Source organism: Pollachius pollachius (assembly GCF_949987615.1).
Source record: "Pollachius pollachius genome assembly, chromosome: 11".
NCBI lineage: Eukaryota > Metazoa > Chordata > Actinopteri > Gadiformes > Gadidae > Pollachius > Pollachius pollachius.
The window spans coordinates 8,261,695-8,286,543 of NC_136944.1; the positions used below are offsets into that span (position 1 = coordinate 8,261,695).

Sequence of the window (24,849 nt, forward strand, 5' to 3'; positions counted from 1 at the left end):
CAGGAGTCCCCACCTCTTGACCCTCGGGACTCCGGCAGTGCTTCAGCTGGACCCAGTGAAGAGGTCCAGGGCGTCGTCAATCGGAAGACGTGGTTAAGAAGCCTTCTAGGTTACATTATTCAGCCAGTGGTACAGTTGAGTTGTTGGCGCATCTGTTGACAATGAAGTCGTTGATTAAGAGGCCGGACTGATTCCAGTATGGAAGCTGGTGATGGCAGAGAGACTGATCATTCAAAGCTTCGTTGAATTTGCGTCAACTCGTTTGGGGTCGCAGACAGGAAATGGAGGGAGGAAAACGGCCGGGTTCAGGGGTTAAAATTTTTCTTCTTTTGTTGTTGAGTGGCCATTGGGAAACTAGGTGCTAAACTTAAGGTGCCACTTCTGTCACCAATGTAATGATTTGAGGCCTTATGAAAAATGGAAGACACAGAGTGACTTTCATTCATGTGTACAACAGATCTTAACCATTCTTTAACTGAAGCATGCCTCAGATCATGCTGCAACAATTTGCACACTCTCCAAGGAATGTACGTATATATGGATGGATGGATGGATATGGATATGTTATGTGATGGAGGTGGTGGGTGGGACCTCAAATAAATGGAAAACCCTAAATAAACCTACATAAACTAATTTCTATATTTTTGATGTTGGTAGTTGGATGTTTACAGTTAAAAGTTTGAACATTACTCTTAAATAATATGACAACCAGAATGACAAGTATGACAAAAATGTCCTAGGCTTCTGCTCGGCCCACTAAAAAATGGGTCCCTTCAATTTAGGGACCACTGGCAACCCCTGACGTAAATTGTCGTTTTTTTCTTTTAACGGAAATGTAGTTTTTCTTCGGGATATGTAGTTTTCTAGCCTTCAACGACATCTACAGTGCATTGTGTGAACTTGCACACAGAACTCCATTTCCCAGGGCTCACACCGGTCTGCTCGATCGATTGACGGGAGTCAGCCGCTCACGCGGACTTTCTCTGGAACTATTGAGTCGTCCGTCCCGCACGCTCGTTTACCGAGAGAATCTGTCGGTTTTATCTCAACGGAACGGTCAACATCAGAATAAGCGCTCGACTGACGAGGAATTGTTTCGCTTCGACAGTCGAGATCAAGAGCGCTATTCGGAAAGACTAAAGCGTAGACTAGGAACTGCGTATCTGAAGTCTCACATTAGTTTCAACCGAAGACCCTATGATGGACCCGAGAGAAGCTGCCCCCGATTCCTGGGAACAGGAGGACGACGTGGAGGCCACGGTCGTGGGTCCTCTCGAATCGGCACTCTCAGATTTGAACGTGAACGCCAGAGACTTTGTCCCGAATATAAACGCTGCTGAGTTTGTCCCGACCTTCGCTGTTAAGAAGCCCACGGAAAACCACGACCACGACGGTATGTTTGCAGTCACGTTGAGGAGCTACGTTAGCTAGCGCTGTTTGAATAGCATGTAAGCCGACTAGCTACTCGGAGAGACACACGTCCCCGGAACACGCCAACTGCTTAATAAAAATGAGTTTCCCCCCCCCACAACGTTACAAAGTTTAATTTTGCTCCTATCTACAGAGTTGTCGAGCAACCCGGCTTATTCGTTGAAGATTAACAATTTGCCTGAATTCTTATATATGAAGTCGGTATGGGGTGGCAACGTCAACCGGCTCCTGCTGAGCCTGCTGACGTTTGTCTTTATAATTACTTTACCGTTATGTGTAATGATAAATAGGGCAGAGGTGCTGATCAACATCGATTGGCAGATCTTTTAAAATACTAGTGTCCCTAATTACGAAAAGGCAAACCCTACTGAAACAGCAGCAGGACAAAGTTTAGGCTGTCGTTCTACTTCATGTGACCGATAAAGGTGAGCTGTCCTAGGAGGGTGCTATGACGTACGTGGTGACTCCTTCAGGCAAACTTTGAAGGGGTAAATGTAGAGAAAGGAAGCCACAATGTGTGCTTCATAATTTGACCCATTTGTATTTATCGATATAGCTATATATATATTTCATTTGATATGTTATTAGAGATGCACACGTAAGACTTAGTTTGACGTGAATACGTTTTCCTTTCAAAGGTCCTTTAAAAGTATTTCGATGTACTTTTCATGCAGGTTATTCCAGTTGATCATTAATCCGCCCCAATTACTTCCCCTTTACTAGATGTTGAATAAAGAAACAAAAAAGCACAGTTCATATCATAGGTTGCAAACTAATGTGGACATGAGAGGTAGCATTTTAACTTTAACTAGGGTAACAATGGGTGTGAAAATTACAGATTACCCCAAAAGCTTGCCAGTCTAGGTGAAATTGGTTTATAGACTTAGCTGTTTGATAGAAATAATGCCAACAATTCCCTTAAAGGCCTTTCACAGACATAAAATATAGCCTGTTGTAAAAAAGTAGAACTGCTACTTTTGAGCAAATGAAAGCAAATGGCATGTGATCATTTTAATGTTCTGTGATATCGTTGTAATGATAGATGTTCAACACTTGGTTTATTTAGAGATGCAAGTTAAACGAGCTTGCACTCTGGAGGTAGTTCATGAAGCATCTCTCAAATGCTCAAATGCTCAAACCCAGGTAAACCTTCGTTCTGGGCGGAATGGCAAAGAGGCCATGCTTGCAGGGTCCGACTTATCTCAAATCTGTAAAACTGTACGTCGTGTTAGAATAGAAGAGGAGCAATTCCGGACTGTTAGCACTACAATTATGTGTTCTAATGAGATACTGATGTTAGCTTGAATATCATGTGGTCTAAATAAAGCATAGAATAAACTAATTTCACTAATACCATGTGAAAAAGAGAAGTAATTCAGCTTGCCATCAACCAATTTTTTTTCCACATAGACCAAAGCCTTGAAAAAGCAGAAATGCAATTCTCGAAAAGCATGGACTCCTATGGGGAAGGAAAGAAAGAGCATGTGTGTTTCAAACCATAACCACATAGCTCCTAGCGTGTCGTTTTCAGCCATGAAGTTCCAAGCCACGACAATTAATGGCAGTTAGAAATGGACAAAGTAAATGCTAGACAATAATTAATTCAGGTAATTGTACATACAACATTCTGGATGAAAGAAAGCCAGACATGCTGTTCCTCAGAATAACTGCTGAAATAACGCTATGTGGTCAGAAAGTATTTTTTAATTTTAGATTTTCCATATTCAACAGATATTCAAGCTCTGAACGACAGCGATCTGAGGCGGGGAACTAAAGACGAGATCGACGGTAGGAGTCCCGTGTGTGTGTAGCGATGTTCATCTGGCCAGCTGCATGTCTGGCAGCAGCATGATTGGTTATTACTTCTACAAGTGCACATGTACTCACTGAGATTTGGACCGAATCTATGGAAGAGGGCCGCCTATGTCCTATGTATTCATTATTCTATGGGCCGAACATAAGTAAACCGAGCAAGACTTGCACATTAGACACACAGCATTGTAGGCTAGACAATTTTATACATAGCAATTCACCAGCAGCTCAGCTTTTATGTTTATTTAAAAAAACATTACAACATGCGTATACCGTATACCCAAGTTATATGTCAAGAAGGTATGATAAAGAAGATACTGCCCAAGCGTAGATCCAAACCCCTGGAACACATTGTCCTGGAAAGGAATTAAGTTAAGTTGCGTCGCTTATATGCATCTTGATTACTGTTGACTCAAGGGATCAATTACAAATTATTGGTCATTATATATATATATATTTGGTTTTCTTCATATCCATTTAGTCCTTGAGGTGTAATTATTCAGCATTTTAGTTAACAAGTCTTTTTCCATTTAGGAGAGATTGAAGCGATTGCCAAGATGGAAGAGTCAAAAACTGAAGGTATGTCTAACATGTTTTTTGCGTGATTGACTAAGACGATCAGAAGCTGATTATTTCCAATGCAAACTTTTATGTCTAGAGGCAACAAAACAGCAGTTATAGATATTGCGTCATTAATAAGCCTGGATAACCCTTGTCGCAAGGTCCATGCCTCACGCCGCCTAAGAGGCTGACACATTTCCTCTAGGGGACTTTTATTTGGAGCCTCCAGGCAAAGCACTCAGGGTGGTGATGTTGTAGCAGGTCTATTGTAAGATCTGGGTGGTAATGATGCATGGCCTAGTGCTCCATCTTGCCATGTAGCAGAACTCCCTGAGTGTGTATAGAGATGGCTGGTTTAACCTGTGCACACTGATTGCTCAATGTGCAACAGGTGTGCAGCCTCCCCCAGCCCCAGAGTCCCATCATACTCGGCCAGGTGAGCCTGCTTAAACCAGCCACCGTCCAGACACCCTGCCACAACCCTAAACCATAGACCGAGCTGCTAAAGGTAGACCATATACGTTATTGGTAATAATCAGCAAAGTTGGCTTTATTGGAAAGTGTTTTTGTCTGTATAGCTACGGTGGAGAATGGGGTGTCAGAGATGACCACAGAGGAGGCGTGGGACCAAAAATTGGCAGAGCCAAATGAAGCGGAACCAGGGGGTGGGCCTGAGCCGGACGGGGGACCAGAAGAGGTCGAAGTCACCGTGGTGACCCCAGAGATGGTCGAGGAAGAGGAGGAAGTGCCAAAGCCGAAGGTTGCACCTTGCCAGCCTGACGCCCCCAAAAAGGAGCATGTCAACGTTGTGTTCATCGGCCATGTAGGTCAGTGTCACATGCTCATTCTCTTGTCCTTAAAGCAACAATAAGACCAAAGCTGGCCTATCTAGACCACATATCTCCGGCTATATGATCGTTGTAAAATGGCCAAAACAATTATTTTAGGGATAATGTTGAGGATTAACTCCATACCTTAATCTACAGACCTTGCTGTCAACGTGATTTGTCACAATAATATTTCGATATTATAATGTGTGTATATATACATTTTGTTCTTCCAGATGCTGGTAAATCTACCATTGGGGGCCAAATCATGTGAGTAGCATGTTCCTTGTTCCTACAAAAGGTTTGACAAAGTTGGTGTCAAGAGTCTGAAATATTTTAACTTCAGTTTACCTCACTTCCACCACCAAAGGTACTTGAGCAGTGTTTCCCCTATAATTGTACAGGCCTGGTGGGCCCGCCAGGCCAACAAGGACCTCCGCCAGGTCAAAAAATCATAACAAATATAAGATTTTAATGCAATAAATAATAATTATTATAAAATCGCTGTGTTATCCTGATGCGAGTGCCATTGCTAACAGTCCCTTCAATTACTGTGGTGCCAGAGCGCGAGGATGCATACACATCAATTATTGGATCAACTCCTCAAGAGTAGTGGAGGGATAGAGCGATGTTTGGCAGGGAGGGGGCTTAATAACAGGATGAGGGCTGATCTGGCCGGGGGGGCGTGAGGGCAGGGAAAAGGTGTCATCGAACTAACAGGTAATAGGATGAGAACAGGATGACGCTGAAACATATTTCTGCCTGGCAATTGATACAATCCTCAACAGAGCCCGTAGAAAATCGACCTTGGCGTGATTAAAATGAATGTCGCCTTTTCGCAAAATGGAAACCATGTTGTATGTGTACAGTCCCATTCAACTCAAATGATGTTATTTCATTATCATCATTGTAAAAGGACCTTACAACGCACCTGGTGGGTCAGTGCACTCATCACCAGGGAGCACACGGCTGATTATATTAATGCCGTCGAGAGGCGGTGTATATATAAATATATAATATATATTTGTAGCCTGTTCACTTGGTAGAATGCCCTCTAGTGGTCTGAACGTTTAATAGTGGCGATGGCAGTGCATAAGAAAGGGACTTTGTTTCCCTGATAACACCTGAGGGTTTGACTAGTACCTGAATGCAACGGAAACGTTGTTCACTCCTCCAGTAAATAGGAGGGACCGTAGCTACGACTTGGCAACGGGAGGTATTCTAGTCCGCTCAGCTATGAGCCACAGAGCTAACGTTATGCATTGTACATATTTATAATTCGAATTTCGTCCCAGCCTTTATACCACAGATACTCTAGGTTCTATAGCATATAACGCGTTGTCTGATTACAGTTTAATTCATTTTTCACAATTGACCAGCTCTCGTTTTGAAGACCGAATCACCGCGCCATTCGTTTCAATGGGCATCGTGACGGTCTCTACTTTCAACATAAAGTGTACATATTTATAATTTGAAATTCGTCCCAGCCTTTATATCACACATACTATAGGGTCTATAGCATATAACTGCGTTTTCTGATTACAGTTTAATGCATTTTTCACAATTTACCAGCCCTCGTTTTGAAAGCTGAACAGACAATTTGACTGGAACTACTTGAGGCAGGTGTCTGTATATCAGGGGTTAATGCACACCCTGCAGCCAATCAGAATCGAGTATTCCCCCAGACCATGGTATAAGCCTGTGTATAGAATGTATGGGTCCATAGTAAGTATTAATAACGGGCTAAATTTTAGCATTAGAATCTCAAACATAATTGTAATATTTCAAATAAGAAGGAATGAAATCCTAATGTAGGAAGATTGACAGATCTGTGTTCATGATGAGCTATGTTTTGCACAGTTCATTTTTAGTTTTATGCAATAATGGCACTGTATCCAAGTCATCCTCTCCTAGTGATCACTTGGATTTAAGTTGTGATATACTGAGTGAACCAATATTTGAACGCAAATATAAATTGCAGACCGCCGGCTCAGCCATCTGACCCAAGCAGGGTCTCCCCCGTGCCTCGTCTGTTTAGGGTTTTTTCTGTGCGTTCCACCAGGCCTGAAAATACCACCAGGGAAAACACTGTATTTGAACTGGAATTGAACAGAGTTGCTTTATTTCACTACAATAGATAAATATCTACCCAATGAAAACAGGTTGTGTATGTCTAGCAAATAACAACTTACAATTGTGTTTCTTCCAAACCCGGTTGACCGTGAACTGACATGGGTATTTCATTTTTCTCTACCTGAAAGGTATCTGACAGGAATGGTTGAAAAGAGAACTCTGGAGAAATATGAGAGGGAAGCCAAGGAAAAGAATCGGGAAACCTGGTAAGAACATTCCCTGCAATGCCATGTTAAAAACAGAAAATGTGTGAGTTCATCCGTGTTAGTTATATACAAGTGCTTATTCCCAGGTTCAATCGGGGGGTGAATATGGGATTTCCAGCACTGATACAGATACGGCTTTTACTTCTGTTTTCTTTAAGGTATCTGTCTTGGGCTCTGGACACAAACCAAGAAGAAAGGGACAAGGGCAAGACGGTGGAAGTGGGAAGAGCCTACTTTGAGACAGAGAAAAAGCACTTTACCATTCTGGACGCCCCAGGACACAAAAGCTTTGTGCCCAACATGATTGGCGGAGCATCGCAAGCTGATCTCGCTGTATTGGTGAGTCTAGGACTGCCATGTCGTTGATTATTAATATAAACAATGCTTCATACATGGATCCTTTTGATTCACTCAAGTGTAAAGCCACCTTTAGGTCCAAGTGTGTTGGACCTAATGTTGATATTGTTTTAAATCACCATATGACATTGATTATTATTTTGAACTAGTACATGAGCTGGACGTAATCCTAGAAACTCTGTGTCTGATGGCAGGTGATCTCTGCCAGAAAGGGGGAGTTTGAGACAGGCTTTGAGAAGGGTGGTCAGACACGGGAGCATGCCATGCTTGCCAAAACAGCCGGGGTGAAGCACCTCATAGTCCTGGTCAACAAGATGGATGACCCAACAGTCAACTGGAGCCTCGAGAGGTACAAGGAGAGGGCTTGGCCCTCATTTTATAAAAGGGGACCGTATAGAATCAGTAGAGTACTGCTGTATTGAATCCACAGTGACCTTGCTCAGTTGCTGATTTCGTTGTTTTGTATAGCATTTACGTTTATCCTAAATTGTTTCTCCTTGCCGGGCTGATTGACAGTACGATTTGTATTGTAAAGCCTTGTGTACATTGATAATTGAGGAAAGATTGCAGGCTTTTTCGAAAAATGGGCTCCTCTTTGTTAACGGTCGGGTTCCTTGTTTGCGCAGGTATGAAGAATGTAAGGAGAAACTAGTGCCATTTTTGAAAAAGGTGGGCTTCAACCCGAAGAAGGACATCTACTTCATGCCATGCTCAGGCCTGACGGGAGCCAACTTGAAAGAGCCTGTAGATACTTGCCCCTGGTATACGTAAGTCCCCTACTCATACTCGTACCCAACACAGTGATCCCTTTTCTTTTGTGGCGCATTATGGTGGATTATTGTTCTACGACTCAGAATCTTTTGTGAAAACATCCAAATATATGGAGATTGTGTTGCAAATATTTTTCCGAGGATTGGTTATTTAGAACTATGAGGAACTATGAACATATAACATTACCCATAACATTAATTAATTGTATCAATGTAGTATATCCTTCTGACCAGTCTATTCGGGCCATACCCATTGGCCACTTGATTTTGTTAGTTAAGTAGGTTGATGTGTCTAACGCAGGGGTCACCAACACGGTGCCCGCGGGCACATGAGGCGCCCACAGGCCTGTTCTAAACATAGCACTACTCATTCTGGAACCACTCTTTCCCACCTTTTTTAAGTCATTGTTGATAATTATTGTGAGAAATCGTTAACATGATCGGCGTCTTCACATAGATTAGTATCATTAATCATTAATAATAACTAAAGGGAAACTGAGCAAATTTCTTATTTCAGAAGAGTGTATCAAACTGGGTGCCCTTCGTATGACTCAGTACCCATGAAGTAGCTCTCAGGTTCAAAAAGGTTGGTGACCCGTGGTTAATGTATGTATTGTTGTGCTTCTATTTCAGAGGGTTACCATTCATTCCACATCTGGACAGTTTGCCATCTTTAAGCAGATCAAGTGATGGCCCTGTCCGATTACCCATTGTAGACAAATACAAGGTAAAGATCACCAGTTCATGCACCCAGTTGTTAACAATCCAATATGCGTTGGAGCCAATGCTCCCTCTTCTTTTGACAGTATAACTGCTAGTGATTTCTATGTTAATGTAGTTCCTTTTAGGTTCGCTGCAGTGAAAATAATGCACATATTTTGATATTCGATACCATATTTTGTTTCCGACAGGATATGGGCACAGTGATTCTAGGCAAGCTAGAGTCGGGGATCATCTGCAAAGCACAGCAGCTGGTCATGATGCCAAACAGGGTAACATATCTGCGGTATTCCTGCCAATTTTGAAGTTGAAAGTGTCACGGAGGCTAACTATATGTCGGCTAGCAGTAGTGGGGCCTGCTAGTTGGCAACAGAAAGGCTTGTCGCAGGGCTTCATGTTATCCTTCGCCACACCGCCGGGTTTTGGTCCAGATAGGCTGTTTTATAGATTGGTGTAGAAAGGCAAAAAGACCTGCAGTCATGAAGGTATTCACAGCCCACACACAGCGCCCTCCCCCAGCAGCCACATTTCTCCAGCTGTTCTCGAGGCACATCATCCGTGGACTAATGTAATAAGTCTTCCCAAGCCATTCGGAGTGAATCCCGGGTCAGGCTCTCACCGGACATGCCATTCATTTTATGATTTATGGTGTGCCAATCAAGGTCACCCAACCTTAGGTAATGGGAAAGGTTGGACCCTAATGGCACAGAGCAATTTTTCTATAATGTAATTTTTCTATGGGTTAGTAAACACTGACATCTACCAGTAGACTTGGAGCGGACAGTAGACCCTCCAATACTTTTCCTGTGAAGCATTGCTCCAGTAAGTTTCGGCCACCTGTCTCATTGTGCAGATGCTATCTACACAAATGATGTTGAGTGAGAAAAGGCTAAGACTCCACAGAGGCAAACAGTTTAAGCTTTACCAATTAAAGTAATGTTCTTTCGGCAAATCTTAGAAGTGCACACATTTAATGGCGGTTTTTTACTCATGCATACTGGGGTTCTAATATATCTAGAGATACATGATCTGATACCAGAGAGACTGTTGATCTGATAGAGAAACATGATCTGATCTTAAATACATTGCACTTCTAAAATGCTTTTTTTACTTTGACTTCATTTTCTATCTATTTTACTCATTTTTTTAACTTTGCCAATTTTTTCTTTTATTTATATTACTTTATTATTGTATGACAATGTTTCTATGTGCACCACTTTGAGGCTGCCTCGTGCATGAAAGGTGCTGTGTGAATAAAGTTGCCTTGCCTAATGTGTGTGTTTGCCGCTGCAGCACACGGTGGAGGTCTTGAGTCTCCTGTCCGACGACGTGGAGACGGACGAGGCCGTGCCCGGGGAGAACCTCAAGCTGCGGCTGAAGGGCATCGAGGAGGAGGAGATCCTGCCCGGCTTCATCCTGTGCAACGCAGACAACCTCTGCCACTCGGGGAAGACCTTTGATGCCCAGGTGGGTTTGGTTTGATTCAGACCTATGCCCTGGGGCTCAACTTCAAGGGGCGCCAGGTGTGAGTGTGATTAGCCGTGACAAGACGTTTTGAAAATTGGCTTGTAACGGCTAATCACACTCACCCCTGGTGGTATAATATGTCACCTTTTAAACGCTGCGTTGACTTGGCATCAACTGAATGTTCAGCTTACTATTTCGTGCAATCCAAAGGAAGCGTCACGAGAGGTTTCTTGCCAAAGAATGACGGAAGGAGTTGCCGCTAGCGTTGACCTTCGAGAATTGAAGCATTATGATTTGGGGTTTTGACAGAGCCGGCAGGTGGAAAGGGGAAATGTTTGTTGGACTAATCTAGCTTTTCTTTCAAAAGTCTAAACGTTATCTTTCAACTCTTCATTTTTCCTTTGTAGATTGTCATCATTGAACACAAGTCTATCATCTGTCCTGGTTACAATGCAGTACTACACATCCACACGTGCATTGAAGAAATACAAATTACGGTGAGCATTTCTTGATACGCTGTGTTAATATCACCGTTCTCAACATGAAATGCTTGACTAGCTTTGGAAACATCACTGTTCAGTAAGTTTTTGGCGTGGCCAGTTAATTGTGAAATGATCGGGTAAATTACATTGGGAGTGGGGGATGTATCGTGGACGAAGATTTAATTGGATAATTGTATTGAATTGATTTGATTGGTTTGCTATACTAGCCTACTCCAGAGCCTAAAATTAGGGAACATAATCAAAACTGTATTAAAACCTGGTGTATCATTTTGGCTTTCATTTATAGTCACCAGTAGTACTACTTAAGCCTGGCAGACTAACATGTACAGCCTACGTATTTCTGACCTTGTTGTATTTTCTTTCAAGGCCTTAATCTGTTTAGTGGACAAGAAGACTGGCGAGAAGAGCAAGACACGGCCGCGCTTTGTCAAACAGGACCAGGTGTGCATCGCCAGACTGCGAGCTGCAGGGACCATATGCCTCGAAACATTCAAAGACTTCCCCCAGATGGGACGCTTCACCCTGCGAGATGAAGGTAGGACATCAACATGACTGGTCCCAGCCCCTGGAATGGGGCTGGGAATCTACGTGCATTATACTACTTCTGACAAATGGACTTTTTGTAAGTCGCTTTGGATAAGTGTCTGCTAAATGCCCTAAATGTGAAACATAAATGAAACGGAATACAGCATGATTTGGAGGATTAAGATACAGAAATTGTATTGCATAATAATCATGGAAAAGAGAAACTAATGATTGCTGGAGAATTACGGCTTCACGGGGAGGTGTTGACTTATATAAAGGTTGGATCGGACAAGAGACCAACAGATCAGATTGAACCTCGACGGGCAAGTGTCGCAACGTGGAAATGCTACCTGGACCAGAAGATCTGTTAGAGCTGTACCTGTTAAACTAGCTCATTCTTGTTTTAAATAATTGACCAACATCAATTAGCTAGACAAGGATGTAAATCAATCATTGCTTATTGATCTCGTTAAAGTTGGAAACGTATTGGATATTAATTTCATAATAAAGAGAACTTAAGCAGGGAACTAATGGGATAATCCTTGGTGGTTGTAGTCGTGTTAACTGAACTCTGACAAGCCGAAACAATGGCTTTAAAGTGGGGCAAAAAGAGATGTTATCCCTGAGTCTTGGGATGTTATTCCTGATAAAATCCACAAACCCATCGTTGGACTCCGAAGTCTGCATTGCTTTTGGCTTCAGAGCGCTTTACTGCAGACTCACAATTTACTGACAGATGATCAATGCTGGAGACCTAATAAACCAGTTCCCTTGCAGTTTTTTGCGCAATAACTAGATTATCAATTATTTTCATATGCAACTTGCAAATTCAGAAAATATATACAGTGGGGCAAAAAAGTATTTAGTCAGCCTCCAATTGTGCAAGTTCTCCCACTTAAAAAGATGAGAGAGGCCTGTAATTTTCATCATAGGTATACCTCAGCTATGAGAGACAAAATGAAAAAAAAATCTAGAAAATCACATTGTCTGATTTTTAAAGAATTTATTTGCAAATTATGGTGGAAAATAAGTATTTGGTCAATAACAAAAGGTCATCTCAATACTTTGTTACATGCCCTTTGTTGGCAATGACAGAGGTCAAACGTTTTCTGTAAGTCTTTACAAGGTTTTCACACACTGCTGCTGGTATTTTGGCCCATTCCTCCATGCAGATCTCCTCTAGAGCAGTGATGTTTTTGGGCCACACGGACTTTCAACTCCCTCCAAAGATTTTCTATGGGGTTGAGATCTGGAGACTGGCTAGGCCACTCCAGGACCTTGAAATGCTTCTTACGAAGCCAATCCTTCGTTGCCCGGGCGGTGTGTTTGGGGTCATTGTCATGCTGAAAGACCCAGCCACGTTTCATCTTCAGTGCCCTTGCTGATGGAAGGAGGTTTTCACTCAAAATTTCACGATACATGGCCCCATTCATTCTTTCCGTCATACGGATCAGACGGCCTGGTCCCTTGGCAGAAAAACAGCCCCAAAGCATGATGTTTCCACCCCCATGCTTCACTGTAGGTATGGTGTTCTTTGGATGCAACTCAGCATTCTTTCTCCCCCAAACACGACGAGTTGAGTTTTTACCAAAAAGTTATATTTTGGTTTCATCTGACTATATGACATTCTCCCAATCCTGTTCTGGATCATCCAAATGCTCTCTAGCAAACTTCAAACGGGCCCGGACATGCACTGGCTTTAGCAGGGGGACACGTCTGGCACTGCAGGATTTGAGTCCCTGGCGGCGTAGTGTGTTAGTGATGGTAGCCTTTGTTACTTTGGTCCCAGCTCTCTGGAGGTCATTCACTAGGTCCCCCCGTGTGGTTCTGGGATTGTTCACCGTTCTTGTGATCATTTTGACCCCACAGGGTGAGATCTTGCGTGGAGCCCCAGATCGAGGGAGATTATCAGTGGTCTTGTATGTATTCCATTTCCTAATAATTGCTCCCACAGTTGATTTCTTCACACCAAGCTGCTTACCTATTGCAGATTCAGACTTCCCAGCCTGGTGCAGGTCTACAATTGTGGTTCTGGTGTCCTTTGACAGCTCTTTGGTCTTGGTCATAGTGAAGTTTGGAGTGTGACTGTTTGAGGTTGTGGACAGGTGTCTTTTATACTGATAAGGAGTTCAAACAGGTGCCATTAATACAGGTAACAAGTGGAGGACAGAGGAGCCTCTTAAAGAAGAAGTTACAGGTCTGTGACAGCCAGAAATCTTGCTGGTTTGTAGGTGACCAAATACTTATTTTCCACCATCATTTGCAAATAAATTCTTAAAGAAGCAGACAAGGTGATTTTCTGGATTTTTTTTTTCATTTTGTCTCTCATAGCTGAGGTTTACCTATGTTGAAAATTGCAGGCCTCTCTCGTCTTTTTAAGTGGGAGAACTTGCACAATTGGTGGCTGACTAAATACTTTTTTGCCCCACTGTATATGCAAATATACGCTGTAAATATATGCCTTTTCTTTATAAAATGCTGTCAAACTTTTTCAGGGTGACGAAGACCGTATGTATACCGAAACGTGGGTCAAAATAAAGACACAGGAAAGGGGAGATGGTACAAACTGGCCTAATTTATGCTTCTTGTCCACCTCGAGCCGTTATATAAACACAATGGTATTTAATGACACATTGCCTATGAAAAAAGCATTAAAGTCGACACAAAGCATCTGTCCCTTGGTAGTACCGTTCTTTTGTGCTCACTCTCGGTTCCGTTCCCACAGGTAAAACCATTGCCATAGGTAAGGTGTTAAAGCTGGTCGCCGAGCGGGACTGAAGAACCGGGGTCTACTGCGTCGTCCCTGGGGTTGGAAGGCAGGGGGCCGGCCTGTTGTCAGTCTGGGCCTTTTAGCAGCCGAACAACTGCAAGTTCCCTGCGGCCCCCACTCCCCCTTGCCAGCCAAACCATGGGGGGAATCGGCTTTGGGGGTTTCAAACAAAAAAGGACCTCCTGTGTGAAAGGAATGCCTGTTTTTTAAGCAAAATGGAAAATCCTAAAATGTCTTATTCTACACGAGTCGGCTTTCTCATATTGAGAGCTCAGTTATACCATTTTTTTCCCAATTTACTTTCTCTGCTCAATTAATGATTCCTAAAGAAATTATTTCCTCTTTTTTTTTTGATCCTTTTGAATTGAATCAATAACAATGTACGCAGTTGGAACCAAATGTTTAATCTCCTGGCTAATTGTCTTCCTTTGCTTTCCTTCACGTTTAGTTTATCATGTTGATCATGTCATCAGTGTTGAAGTGTGAACATGAAATAAAGCAAACCAGTATGACAATTAAATGGTCGATGTATTGTCTCTTTCTTCTGACAAATGACTTAAATGTAAACGTAAATTAGAAATACATATGTCATCCACTGAGTAAATCCTATGGTGTCCATCTTCACAAGTTGAATTCTGGAGTTAAGATTTTGTTATCGTAATTGTTTGGGAAGTGTCCATTGGAACCTTTCACAATAAAATAAGGATTATTCAGGCAATTACAGAACAAAGTGAAGAAATCCACTTGAGCAATTTTTGATGCCTCCCAGTTCTCTTTAAGAGGTCATTTTGCATTCCCTCAGTGAACCACAGCAACAAAACTAAGCTGACATAAGGACTCATTTTTGACAATTGTGTGACTATCAGACCATAGACTATTTTTACATTTATTATTCACATTGACATGTGAGTGTGGTCTTCCTACAGACTCAGCATGACAGGACATGACAGCATGACATTTTCGCTTTGATAACTGGCTGAAGTTAGATGGATGTATAAAATATGACTGATTCATTTTTTTTAATCTAATTGAATTGCCTTTGCATAATTCCAAAGCTTCATAAGTTTGGTGGCTGGTGCAATAAAAGCATTCACCTTGATAAAACGGAACAGGAAAAGTATGGCCTGAAACCATTCATACCAACAGTTGGCTCAATGACAAGGATACAGTTGTCACCCAATTTAGCAAGTGGAGTTTTAACTATAATTTATTATTAGATTATTAGAAGATAAAAGGGAAAATTGACCGTTCTCCTCAAAGGCATAGTAGGCCTACATCATTTTCTGCGGCTAGGGAGCTCTCCATCAAAAAAAATTAAGTCTAGGTGGATGACGTGTAGTAGCGTTGGATGAATAAACATCAAGATTTGGTTTCTCTTGATTATCATAAAAGTTGCTCGGACTTTTGACATGGTCGGAGCATTTGGGATCATTACATCATATCAAATAAATTATATAACGAAGGTGTAGTCGTTTTTTTGTATCTTTTTTCAATGCGGTAATGTGCTTTTAATCTTTATTCCATTTTTGTAAATGCAGCTGGCAACATTCTGTCGTGCAAACCCGGAATTTGAGGATCCCTGACTTCAGGACAACATGACATGTCTCAGTTGCAATCAGACGCATCTATAATTTAGAAACGACACACATTTTAATTTATTATTGAAACTTATATATATGAAATTTAAATATGAACATTTTTTCCCAACTGATAACCCAGAAATGCAATCTGAGTAATTTCCTGCCACACCTGGGTTATCAGTAAAACACGTATTTCAACATCCTATGAAGAAAACTTGTTTTCCCTCAAATACTCACTCAAACGGTCATATCACTGACAATCAAAAATCATACCTAAACTAATGGTAGATAGATACTAAATTGAAACAAACAGTGCGGTGTAGTTTTAGGGTGTTTTGAACAACCACAATATCCTTAGCGATGACACAACACCATGGTCTGTGTGGATCTGTGACAATGTCATTCAAAGCCTCTTAGTCCAGACTTAAAATAAAGCCATATACTTTGAAGGTGAACATTTTTCTGTTCTTTCTCCATTCCAATTATAAGTATTTCCTCACTCATCAAAGCTGCTCGTATTCAATAAACAGCGGGAAGCTATATAGGATATATCATCAGACCATAATGAAACCATGATCTTCGTATCAGTACCAAGATCATAATGAAACCAGGCTAAACCAAGACTAAATAGATACACTGTATTTACATATAAACAGGTTATTTACAGTACATCAACTTCAACATTAGTTGGTGAAGAGGATAGATTTGCCTATTTTCTGGGGAAAAAACAATCATGTTATGGATACTAATGTTTTGTTCCTAATGCATTGTACTTCTCATACATTATATATATTTCAGAGCAACGTTTTGGGAAAGTGGCCATCTTTACCAATGGTAAATTTACAGTTTTACAACAAACAGTAGACCTAACCAATCTTATAAATGCATGAATGATGCAGAAAGATCGAGGACATGGTTGTACTTTTGCCATTATAGGTAGAAACAACGACAAGAGTAAAAATAGCACTGAACTAAGAGTTGATACATTTACATCTAAGGCATTTAGCAGACGCTTTTATCCAAAGCGGCTTACGTACATTTGTCAAAAGAAAGAGAAACAATATATTGCTGCCGGTACAGTAAGGACCTTCGTGGAACCAAGTGCGATGCACTAACAATCGTTAGCTGCTGTTGTCTGCAGTTGTAGAATCTGAGTCTGTGGGAATAAGAAGATAAGTTAGAGGCAGGCCTCACCTATTGTTTGAACAAGCATGGCTTGGGGTTTTTTTAACCGATTTTTTGTGGTTAATGGTTCACCAATGATAAAGAAATTTCTTGTTCTCTTTTCATTTCCCCCAATTTCCTTCAGTCATACCAAAACAGGAAACATATAGGTTATGAAGTGGGTCATTTGTAATGTTTTATAGGCAAAGAAACATGTTTGAAACTTAAGTAGGCTAGAAGAGGGGTGTGAACGATATATTACAATGAATGGCATAATCTATATTATATTTATAGTAGGCTAATATTGATTGATTCTAAACGTTATTTATATTCCAAGATTTAAAGATTTAAGAAGCCTTCATATGACATATAGTATAAGGTAGGCCCCAGATGAGCTACTTTCGGGCCATTGTAGCCATCCAACGATATTCAATGTTCTATGCAACTATACTGTAACCAGTGTCCGACACATTTAATAAAAAGTACGAAAAGAACACACCTTTGTGTCTTTTAGACATTAGGAATAGCATCTGATGTCCGAATGTCAAATTCTACAAAGTCTGAGACTGTGCTCAAGTGCTCGCGCGGGAGGGTCGTGAGAGGGGCCGATGAGGTTCCCCCCACCTGCGGGCCATCCCGAGGAAAGGTTCTGTGTTCGCTGAACGATTTGGGAGTGCGGTTCCTGAGAGAATGCAGTATCCCATGGGACAGGCGCCTTGAAAGGCTCATCACGGTGCCCTTGATGCCTTCGGTGGCCGGTTTCCTAGGCGGTAACCCAATATCATCCTCAAGTTCCTCAGGGGGCACCTCGATGTTGCCCGTGAACCAGAACACCCACCAAATGAGACTGAGGAAAATGATAATGGCGCCAGCATATATTAGAAAGTCGTAGAAGAAAACGTTGGCAAAAACGCCAGTCAGAAGAATAAGCATGCCCAGTATGTCGAAGGCTATAGCCAGCCAGAAAGCACACGCACAGTTCCCTAGTCTCCGGTAATTTGATTCCATCTTGAAAGGATAGACCCAGGGAGCGATCGGTCCACCGGTCTTTTCCACCGCTGTCCGATGTTTCGTGTTATTATTCTTCAAACTTTTCCAGACAAATTGCAGGTGAGTGAGGTATTGATCGCGATTTCGTTTGGTCTAGTTGTAGAGTAACGTCACCAGGGGGCGTGGCGGAAAGGAGAGCGCCACAGAGGCTGTGTGAGTGGGTCCCATCAAACAGATAGCTATTCTACCATGTGCAAACTGGGGGCTTTGCAAGTAACTGTAGGTCTCAGGAAATGCAAGACGCTCTTTTAGCCTACTAAATTGTACGTTTTGGTGTATACTTTCTTTAGCATTTTTTTATTGAGAGTCCAAAATACCTTTTACATTACTTTGTTTTTGGTTTAAATGTTCATAACAGATTAGTCATTTTTGAATTCTGTCAAAAGGGCCACCACAGAGGACTTACATTTTCCACTAAATAGGGCCATCTCCAGGTCAAATAAAAGGTTTAAAAAGTCCTAGAACATGAAAAGGCAATTCCAATCGTACTATGCATTTGCCACATAATTTACTTAAAAAAAAACCTGAAAAAAAACAGTGACGCCAGATTGTTCAACCATCTCGGAAGTCATTCTTTGAAACTGTGTGGGCAGCAAGTACCTTCAAACAAATACTTGGCAGATGATTGGATGAAGCATCTCATCAACCATCACGTAGGCTTACATCACTACGGCCCAGGTGCGCTCAGCTACCCCTGCTCTAGTCGCTGCGGAGGCGTATCGTTCGAAGGTCAATCATTTCCCTTGCTCAATAAACAGACAATCATCCGCCTGGTTGTATTTCCTTGAGTACTTTCTATGTCAACATTGCGTGTGATGTAAACATAGGCCTATAGACGAATTTGAAATATTTGAGTCTTTTACGGTTTGTCATCAATAACACAAGCTAGCCACCTAAGTTCTGACATTTCACTGTTCCATGATTCATATTGTCTACCAAACCATTGGTAGAAGTACTCAGATATTTTACTTAAGTAAAAGTAGCAATTACTCTAACTGTTACAAGGAAAAGTCCTGTAGGCCTACTTATTTAATATAACATAAGTATTAGAATCCAATATAACTGTACATCAACCCTAATAGTTCAGCAACTGGACTGGGACTGGACTGTTGCCAAGAAATAGATACACATTTTCCTGCATAACCAGCTTGCTACTTGTGTAGGACTACACATTACTACACCCCATCAACTTCGTATCACGTACATCTGTATGTTTCTCTATGTGCAACCAGTGAAAATAGAGTCTGTAGACAGTCGCACTGGGGCCATGTGTGAGGGGTTTTGTGCTTATTTTCCTTTCCTTTTGCTATACTTTATGTCAGCACTCATGGTATGCCTCTTGTCCAATTAAATGACCTGGTCAGAACTTACTGTTGTATAAACATAATTATTTATAGGATCGTTGAGCTGGGTTGGCGTATGCTTTTAATTTGTTTACAACCAAATATATTACAAGGTGTAACGTTACGGGTTAGGCCTACTTCCTTGTCAAGTTCACCCTTTGCCTAAAGGTGTCATTGCATCGTTTTTTTATTAACTTTGCGGTGGTCACTAGTAGCAATGTATGCCCTGTGAGTCGGATTTGGTGAGGAAAAATGTTCTGGTGCTCCTGTTTTACGCTGTTCTAGTCTAATAGGTCCATGGTGCTAGTGCGGAGGAGGAGGTGGGCGGGGAGGAACGACATGATTTTGGCTCTTACTCATGATTATTCGTGACATGCAAATAATTTGACTCTGATTGGCTAAAAGCACTGTCCGTCACAGTGCTGTTAGCCAATCAGAGGCAAGTTATTTGCATTTGAATTCTACCTGCCTCCGCTCCTTCAACTTTACCGTGCTAAAACTGTCTTCGGAGATACAGCCTTATCCGTTTGATCCTGAATCAGAGGAAGTAGAAGAGATAGCACAAGAACAACTTCCTGATCGTTTGTCGACTAAAGTTTCAGAATGGTAACAGTCGATCGTCATCATGCATTCAAGTTCCCAGACACAGAGGGCCAACATCTCGTCTTTAGGGCTGCCCTTGGTTAAAGCGAGATGTTTATGCAGCCATAGCTCCTGTCATTAGAGGATGGTGGAAAACTGAGGTCAGATATTTAACAGCTCCTCCAAGTAAGACTGGGGGTTGGGGACTATCTCTTCAAACACCACAGCTTTCAGGTTGTAGACGTAGCCTGGAAGTAAATGTTCAATGTAAATATGTACATAACGCCAGCTCAACATGTAACAATTTCATTTGTCTTTCATACATAGCAATAAATAGTTTGCATTTCAGTTACGTACAGTGTGTTGGTGGTGATTTTACTGGCTTCACATAGTTTCCTCCCTTTACTGCTTTTGGGAAATGTAACCTGTACCTCAGTTTCTCTGAAGTTGTTCTTGCCTGAGTGTGACCAGTGTTTTCATTAAAGGGGATTGCTGCCAGATATAGCCTGAAAAACAAAATAGGCTGTAATGAAAAATCACTATCCTACCAATATTGGTCACATCCAAACTAACATCAAATTTGATAACATATTTCAGCGCAGAAGATTACATTATTTCTCTTAATTGCAGGCATTCCTTGTAAAATCACAGTGTCCCTACTTTACACATGGTGGCAAATGTAGATGTGACAAACATACCTGTACAACATCCCAATGAAAGAGAAGACCACACTTTTGGGTGTGAAGCCCAAGATTACACAGTGGAATGCCTCCAGTGTTGAGGTCTGGTACCGGGAGCTTTGCTTCTCAACATCACTCAGGACCCTCTTATTCGTAAGTATCTTCTCCACTCTGCAGAGGGCTTTGGAACATAGAGAGATGAAGCATGAAGTAAATAATGATTCAAAACTTGTCGTCATAAAACATTGAGTACAATAGACAACTACACACCTGGGCCCAGTTTCCTGAAGCCTTCTTAAAGCCCTCTTGACACTACCTCTTGTCATTCGTAACCTATACTTTTAGTTCTACCATTTTGCGTGTTTCCTGAAACGTTCTTTGCTACGTATCATTCGTACGTTGTTTGTTGGTGAGGCTGGTCTGAAGTGCTCATAGAACCTTCTTGGCTCTACCGTAGTGATGTTTCAGCTCCTGATGGTAGTCGCCGCCACTGTACAGTAACCTTTAGAAATCCCCATTGCACATGGAACTGTCACATTGACATTGTTGTGTTTCACCAATGGTTTTAAGTCATTCATGAAGAAAATAATTTCTGGAAACACACAAGCACAAAATAAAATGTGCAAGTTGTTTAGGTGTTCATTCCAAGTTTGCATCCGTAGCCAATTGAGGCCAAATGAGATGGCATGTTTGAATAAAGGATGTAATTAAGGATTTAATTCCCTCAATTTCCTCTGCTGTTTCTATATTTTCTATTTTTTTTAAAAACCAGTGAAGGCTATGCTAGTATGTTCACCAATGGTTAAATAAATGTTTAAGCCAACTAGAAGGATATCAAGCAATGTTTTATTATTATTATTATTATTATTTTATTAGCAAAAACTGCAATATTTTTTTATAATGCTGTGCATGCACCTGCGCATGAAAGGGAAAAACAAGAATTGATTTCAGCACTTTCTTTCTGGACAGCGCTGTGTACGAATGACGTAAGGAGTGTTTCCTAAGAAGACTCCTAAGAGACCGTTCGGGAACCATGCCTATAGAGGTAAACAACTTTGACAAGTGTAAACGTAGGAGTCTTTGTAACCTGCCAAGAGTGAACGTTATTGGGAAACCGGGCCCTGGTAGAAGCCACTTCTTGAGAGTTTTGTCATGGCTACGTCTGCCTTGCATGTGGTTCACCAAAGAGGTCCATTTGGCGACTTTCTCTGGCCCTGAGGATGAGGATGTTGCACATCAATACACATGGTTGCTGATTCCATGCTGCCACTTGACAGTTTTTGTAATGTAACTGTTGTGTTTCCACTACAGAGCAGGGCGAGGTAAAGTTGAGAAAGATGGGGAGGAGAGATGTTTCAAGAGCCCTACGTCTAAAGCGAGCAGTCAATCAGCAGGAGGGCCATTTCCTGGCTATCCCTGTGTCAGACCAGGAACTAAAATGTATAAATATGCCAAAAGAGCGAGAAGATAAATACTGTTCAATCTGGTTAGATAGTAAACAGTAAAATGTTGAGCGTACCTTTACCTTTTGCACTTGAAAATATGAACAGCTGGTGAAATATATGGCAGCAGACGGGTGATTGTTGCCTACAGGGGAGCTGCCATCACTGGCTGGCTCTTCCATTGCTTGGAATACTGGCAGTGATTGCATTTTTGGACGACCGACAAATATGTTCCACGTTTGTAGGTCCTCACATCCGACACTCGGCTGCAGACTGGACACGTTTCAAAAAGTTCCATAAGGTTCTTCTCAAATACGATGCACTTGGAGTCTTTGTATCCAGTAGAAGACATATCCCTGTTTGAGACAAATGGCATTATAGACATCCACAATGTTAGTTTAACAAGCAAAGTAATAACACAAGGATATGTCAATAAACATTGTCGTTTAGCTGAATTGACAGCCCAAAACACATACCTCGGCTGTAATGATTCTGTCACATTGTTCATTGACTGCGGTGGATCATAGGAGTCCTGGGGTTCAGGTCTTATTGTGAAGATGTCACTTTCATCCTCCTCCTCCTCTTCAACAACCCGAGGTCTTTTAGCTGGCCTTGGATGAACATGCTTGAGGGGCACGGAGGTAGCAGGCCCCCACGGTGCATCCGAAGTACTTGTGGAAATGCTCATACTTTTCATGAAGGATTCAGTTTGGGTACCTAAAGTAAATTAATGTGTATTACTGTCAATTTACATGATATGAATACTACACAGGGCATTCACTATTTAACACAAAACCGTAATGGCACAATGGAAACAAAAAGATTTCAGTGACTTTGGCAAGGTGTATGAAGCACCAAGTGGCACACCCACAAAAAGAAGACATTCATGAATATAAATTATATTTGTAATGCAATTGACTTTCCCAAACAGGTAAAGGTGAGACAGCGGGGAGTGGAGAGGTGTGAGTAGGGCCGGGTAAAGTTGAGAAAGTAGGGCAGGGGAGAGGTGTCAAGAGCCCTACGTCTAAAGCGAGCAATCAATCAGCATGAGGGCCATTTCTTGGTTATACAACAAAAAAAGACATTCAGGAATATAAATTATGTTTTTAATGCAATTGAGGGTTCACTCACACTAGGCCATCTGTACCGTTGCCAAGTCCGTTTGACACCTGTACTGCACTCAAGTACGATGCGCGTGCCGGATCATTAGCATCTATACCGTGGCCTGAGCACACCTCTCCGAAGTGTGCTCAGGCCACGGAATTGAACTGTACTTGAGTACGGTTGGCGTGCTCACACTAGCCAAACGATCTAGACTTTAGGGGCGCAGAGGTGTCAAACGGACTTGGACACGGTAAGATGGCCTACTGTGAGGGCGCCCTGACTCTCCCAAACGTTGACAAGCACAAAAGAACCTGTACTACTAGGAAATGAGTTCTAAAAACTCGCACAACAGAAATTTAAATAAGAGTTAGATCACAAACCTTTGCTTCTAGCAGGATGACCTAATGTACCCATAGAAAGCAGTGTAGCCCGACATGAAAGGCTAGATGGATCGGTTTGTGTGCTGGTATGGATGGGGGGTGTCACCAATGTCTGTGATGTGGTCTGGAAGACATAGAAAACACTAAGTAAACAGCAAGTAATCAAACAAAACATTAATGCACAAAGGCCAATGTAATAATGGCAAGAAGCATTTATCAATACATAGGAAAACGTGTTACAATCCCTTGTGCCATAGTCCAAGGTAAAAACACAGTATTTACTGAAGTGTAAGTACTTGAGCTCTAGTGATAGTAAATTATTATGTTCTTGATTTTCCCTGTTTAAACAAGAACAATGCCCATGCACTATTAGTCTAAGCTGAACATAAGATATTGTTGCTAATATTATAATTTGTGGATTAACGCTTACATTAGGTTAGAAGATTCTAGGTTTCACAAGATAAATCTCTGTCTGGGTATAGTGTGGTCATAGATATGAGAGTGATAGCTAGCGTGTGCCCATTTCATAACTTGGAGCCTTAGGTGCAAAAGTTTTTTTTTTTTACTTACAGTCTGTGAGCTGTTGGTGGATCGTCGTGACGGCACAGATCCAGGTTTTATGAACAACCTCGAAGCAAAACCACTACTGTAGGCACCGAAGTTGGAAAAGTCACTGTGGTCAAAATGATTAGAACACAGAACTAAGTTTGAGTTGTATTTCGCTGGTGGTGTTCCAAAGACAAATTCCAACCATTTCTTCCTCAACTCTTCTTTCTTGGGCAAGAGATGCATGGTTGCTTTGTTATCGCCACAAATAGCACAGGCACGAACTTGTTCTGCCATGTAAGCACCGTGCTGTTAGCTCCTATCTGCCGAGATGGTCAACTGGCCGCAAAATTATTACTGGCTTCACGTGGGCCGTCGCAAGCCAAGGTGGGCGAGGCCATGAATACTAATTCACCAAAAGACGTCAGTTGGTGAGGCTTTTCTGATTCGCTCGATGCGTTTAGTTTCTTTCATTTGCTAATGCAGGCAATCTAGGTAGAATAACTTTTCACGTGCAGCATGCATATGCAGCTCCTAGTGAGCTATCGTATTTCAAAAGGAACAGTACTAAATGGTTGTATACTCAAAGCTCCTCCTTCAATCCAGCCCCAGTACCTTAAGTACTAAATACCACCCGGACTAGCCTAAACTCAGCAGGAAATTAGCGAAAGCTTAATCACTTTTCTGCAAAGGGGGACTGAACAACATTCATCTTCATGTTTTCCTCAAACAAGGTCACAGTAAGCGAAAATGTGCTCTAAATGCAAATAGAGGTGATAAAAACACGATACGACGCCATCTTTAACCGGAAGTAAACAAACATGACGCTTTGTGAACGTCATACGTCATACTATGCCCTGCTTTTAATTGGTAGTCGGAAGTCACGTTACAGGAAA

At 41.7% G+C, this 24,849-nt stretch overlaps 1 protein-coding gene and 2 long non-coding RNA genes across 4 annotated transcripts; 1 reads left to right on the top strand and 2 right to left on the bottom strand.

Annotated features, from left to right (window-relative positions):
• Positions 1–980: 980 nt before the first annotated feature.
• gspt1l (G1 to S phase transition 1, like) lies at positions 981–14,587 on the top strand. 2 transcript variants are annotated; one of them, XM_079745676.1, is made up of 16 exons: positions 981–1,393; positions 3,163–3,219; positions 3,778–3,822; positions 4,196–4,240; positions 4,383–4,631; positions 4,868–4,901; positions 6,893–6,970; positions 7,129–7,309; positions 7,522–7,676; positions 7,954–8,094; positions 8,731–8,824; positions 9,009–9,089; positions 10,111–10,284; positions 10,692–10,781; positions 11,154–11,322; positions 14,038–14,587. In XM_079745676.1, exons 1-16 carry the CDS (start codon positions 1,198–1,200, stop codon positions 14,088–14,090), a joined length of 1,842 nt encoding a protein of 613 aa, XP_079601802.1. In that variant the 5' UTR covers positions 981–1,197; the 3' UTR covers positions 14,091–14,587. The 2 variants fall into 2 exon arrangements, with proteins under 2 accessions (XP_079601802.1, XP_079601803.1); XM_079745677.1 differs by lacking the exon at positions 4,196–4,240.
• Positions 14,588–19,082: 4,495 nt separating this feature from the next.
• Positions 19,083–20,669, bottom strand: LOC307082196. Its single transcript, XR_013812203.1, has 3 exons — positions 20,500–20,669; positions 20,159–20,307; positions 19,083–20,049 (listed from the first exon to the last, which is right to left on the bottom strand). It is a non-coding gene; the product is annotated as an uncharacterized lncRNA (long non-coding RNA).
• An 842-nt stretch (positions 20,670–21,511) lies between these two features.
• On the bottom strand, positions 21,512–24,722 carry LOC307082194. The gene is made up of 5 exons (XR_013812202.1): positions 23,978–24,722; positions 23,408–23,531; positions 22,400–22,640; positions 22,007–22,279; positions 21,512–21,695 (listed from the first exon to the last, which is right to left on the bottom strand). It is a non-coding gene; the product is annotated as an uncharacterized lncRNA (long non-coding RNA).
• Positions 24,723–24,849: the final 127 nt, after the last annotated feature.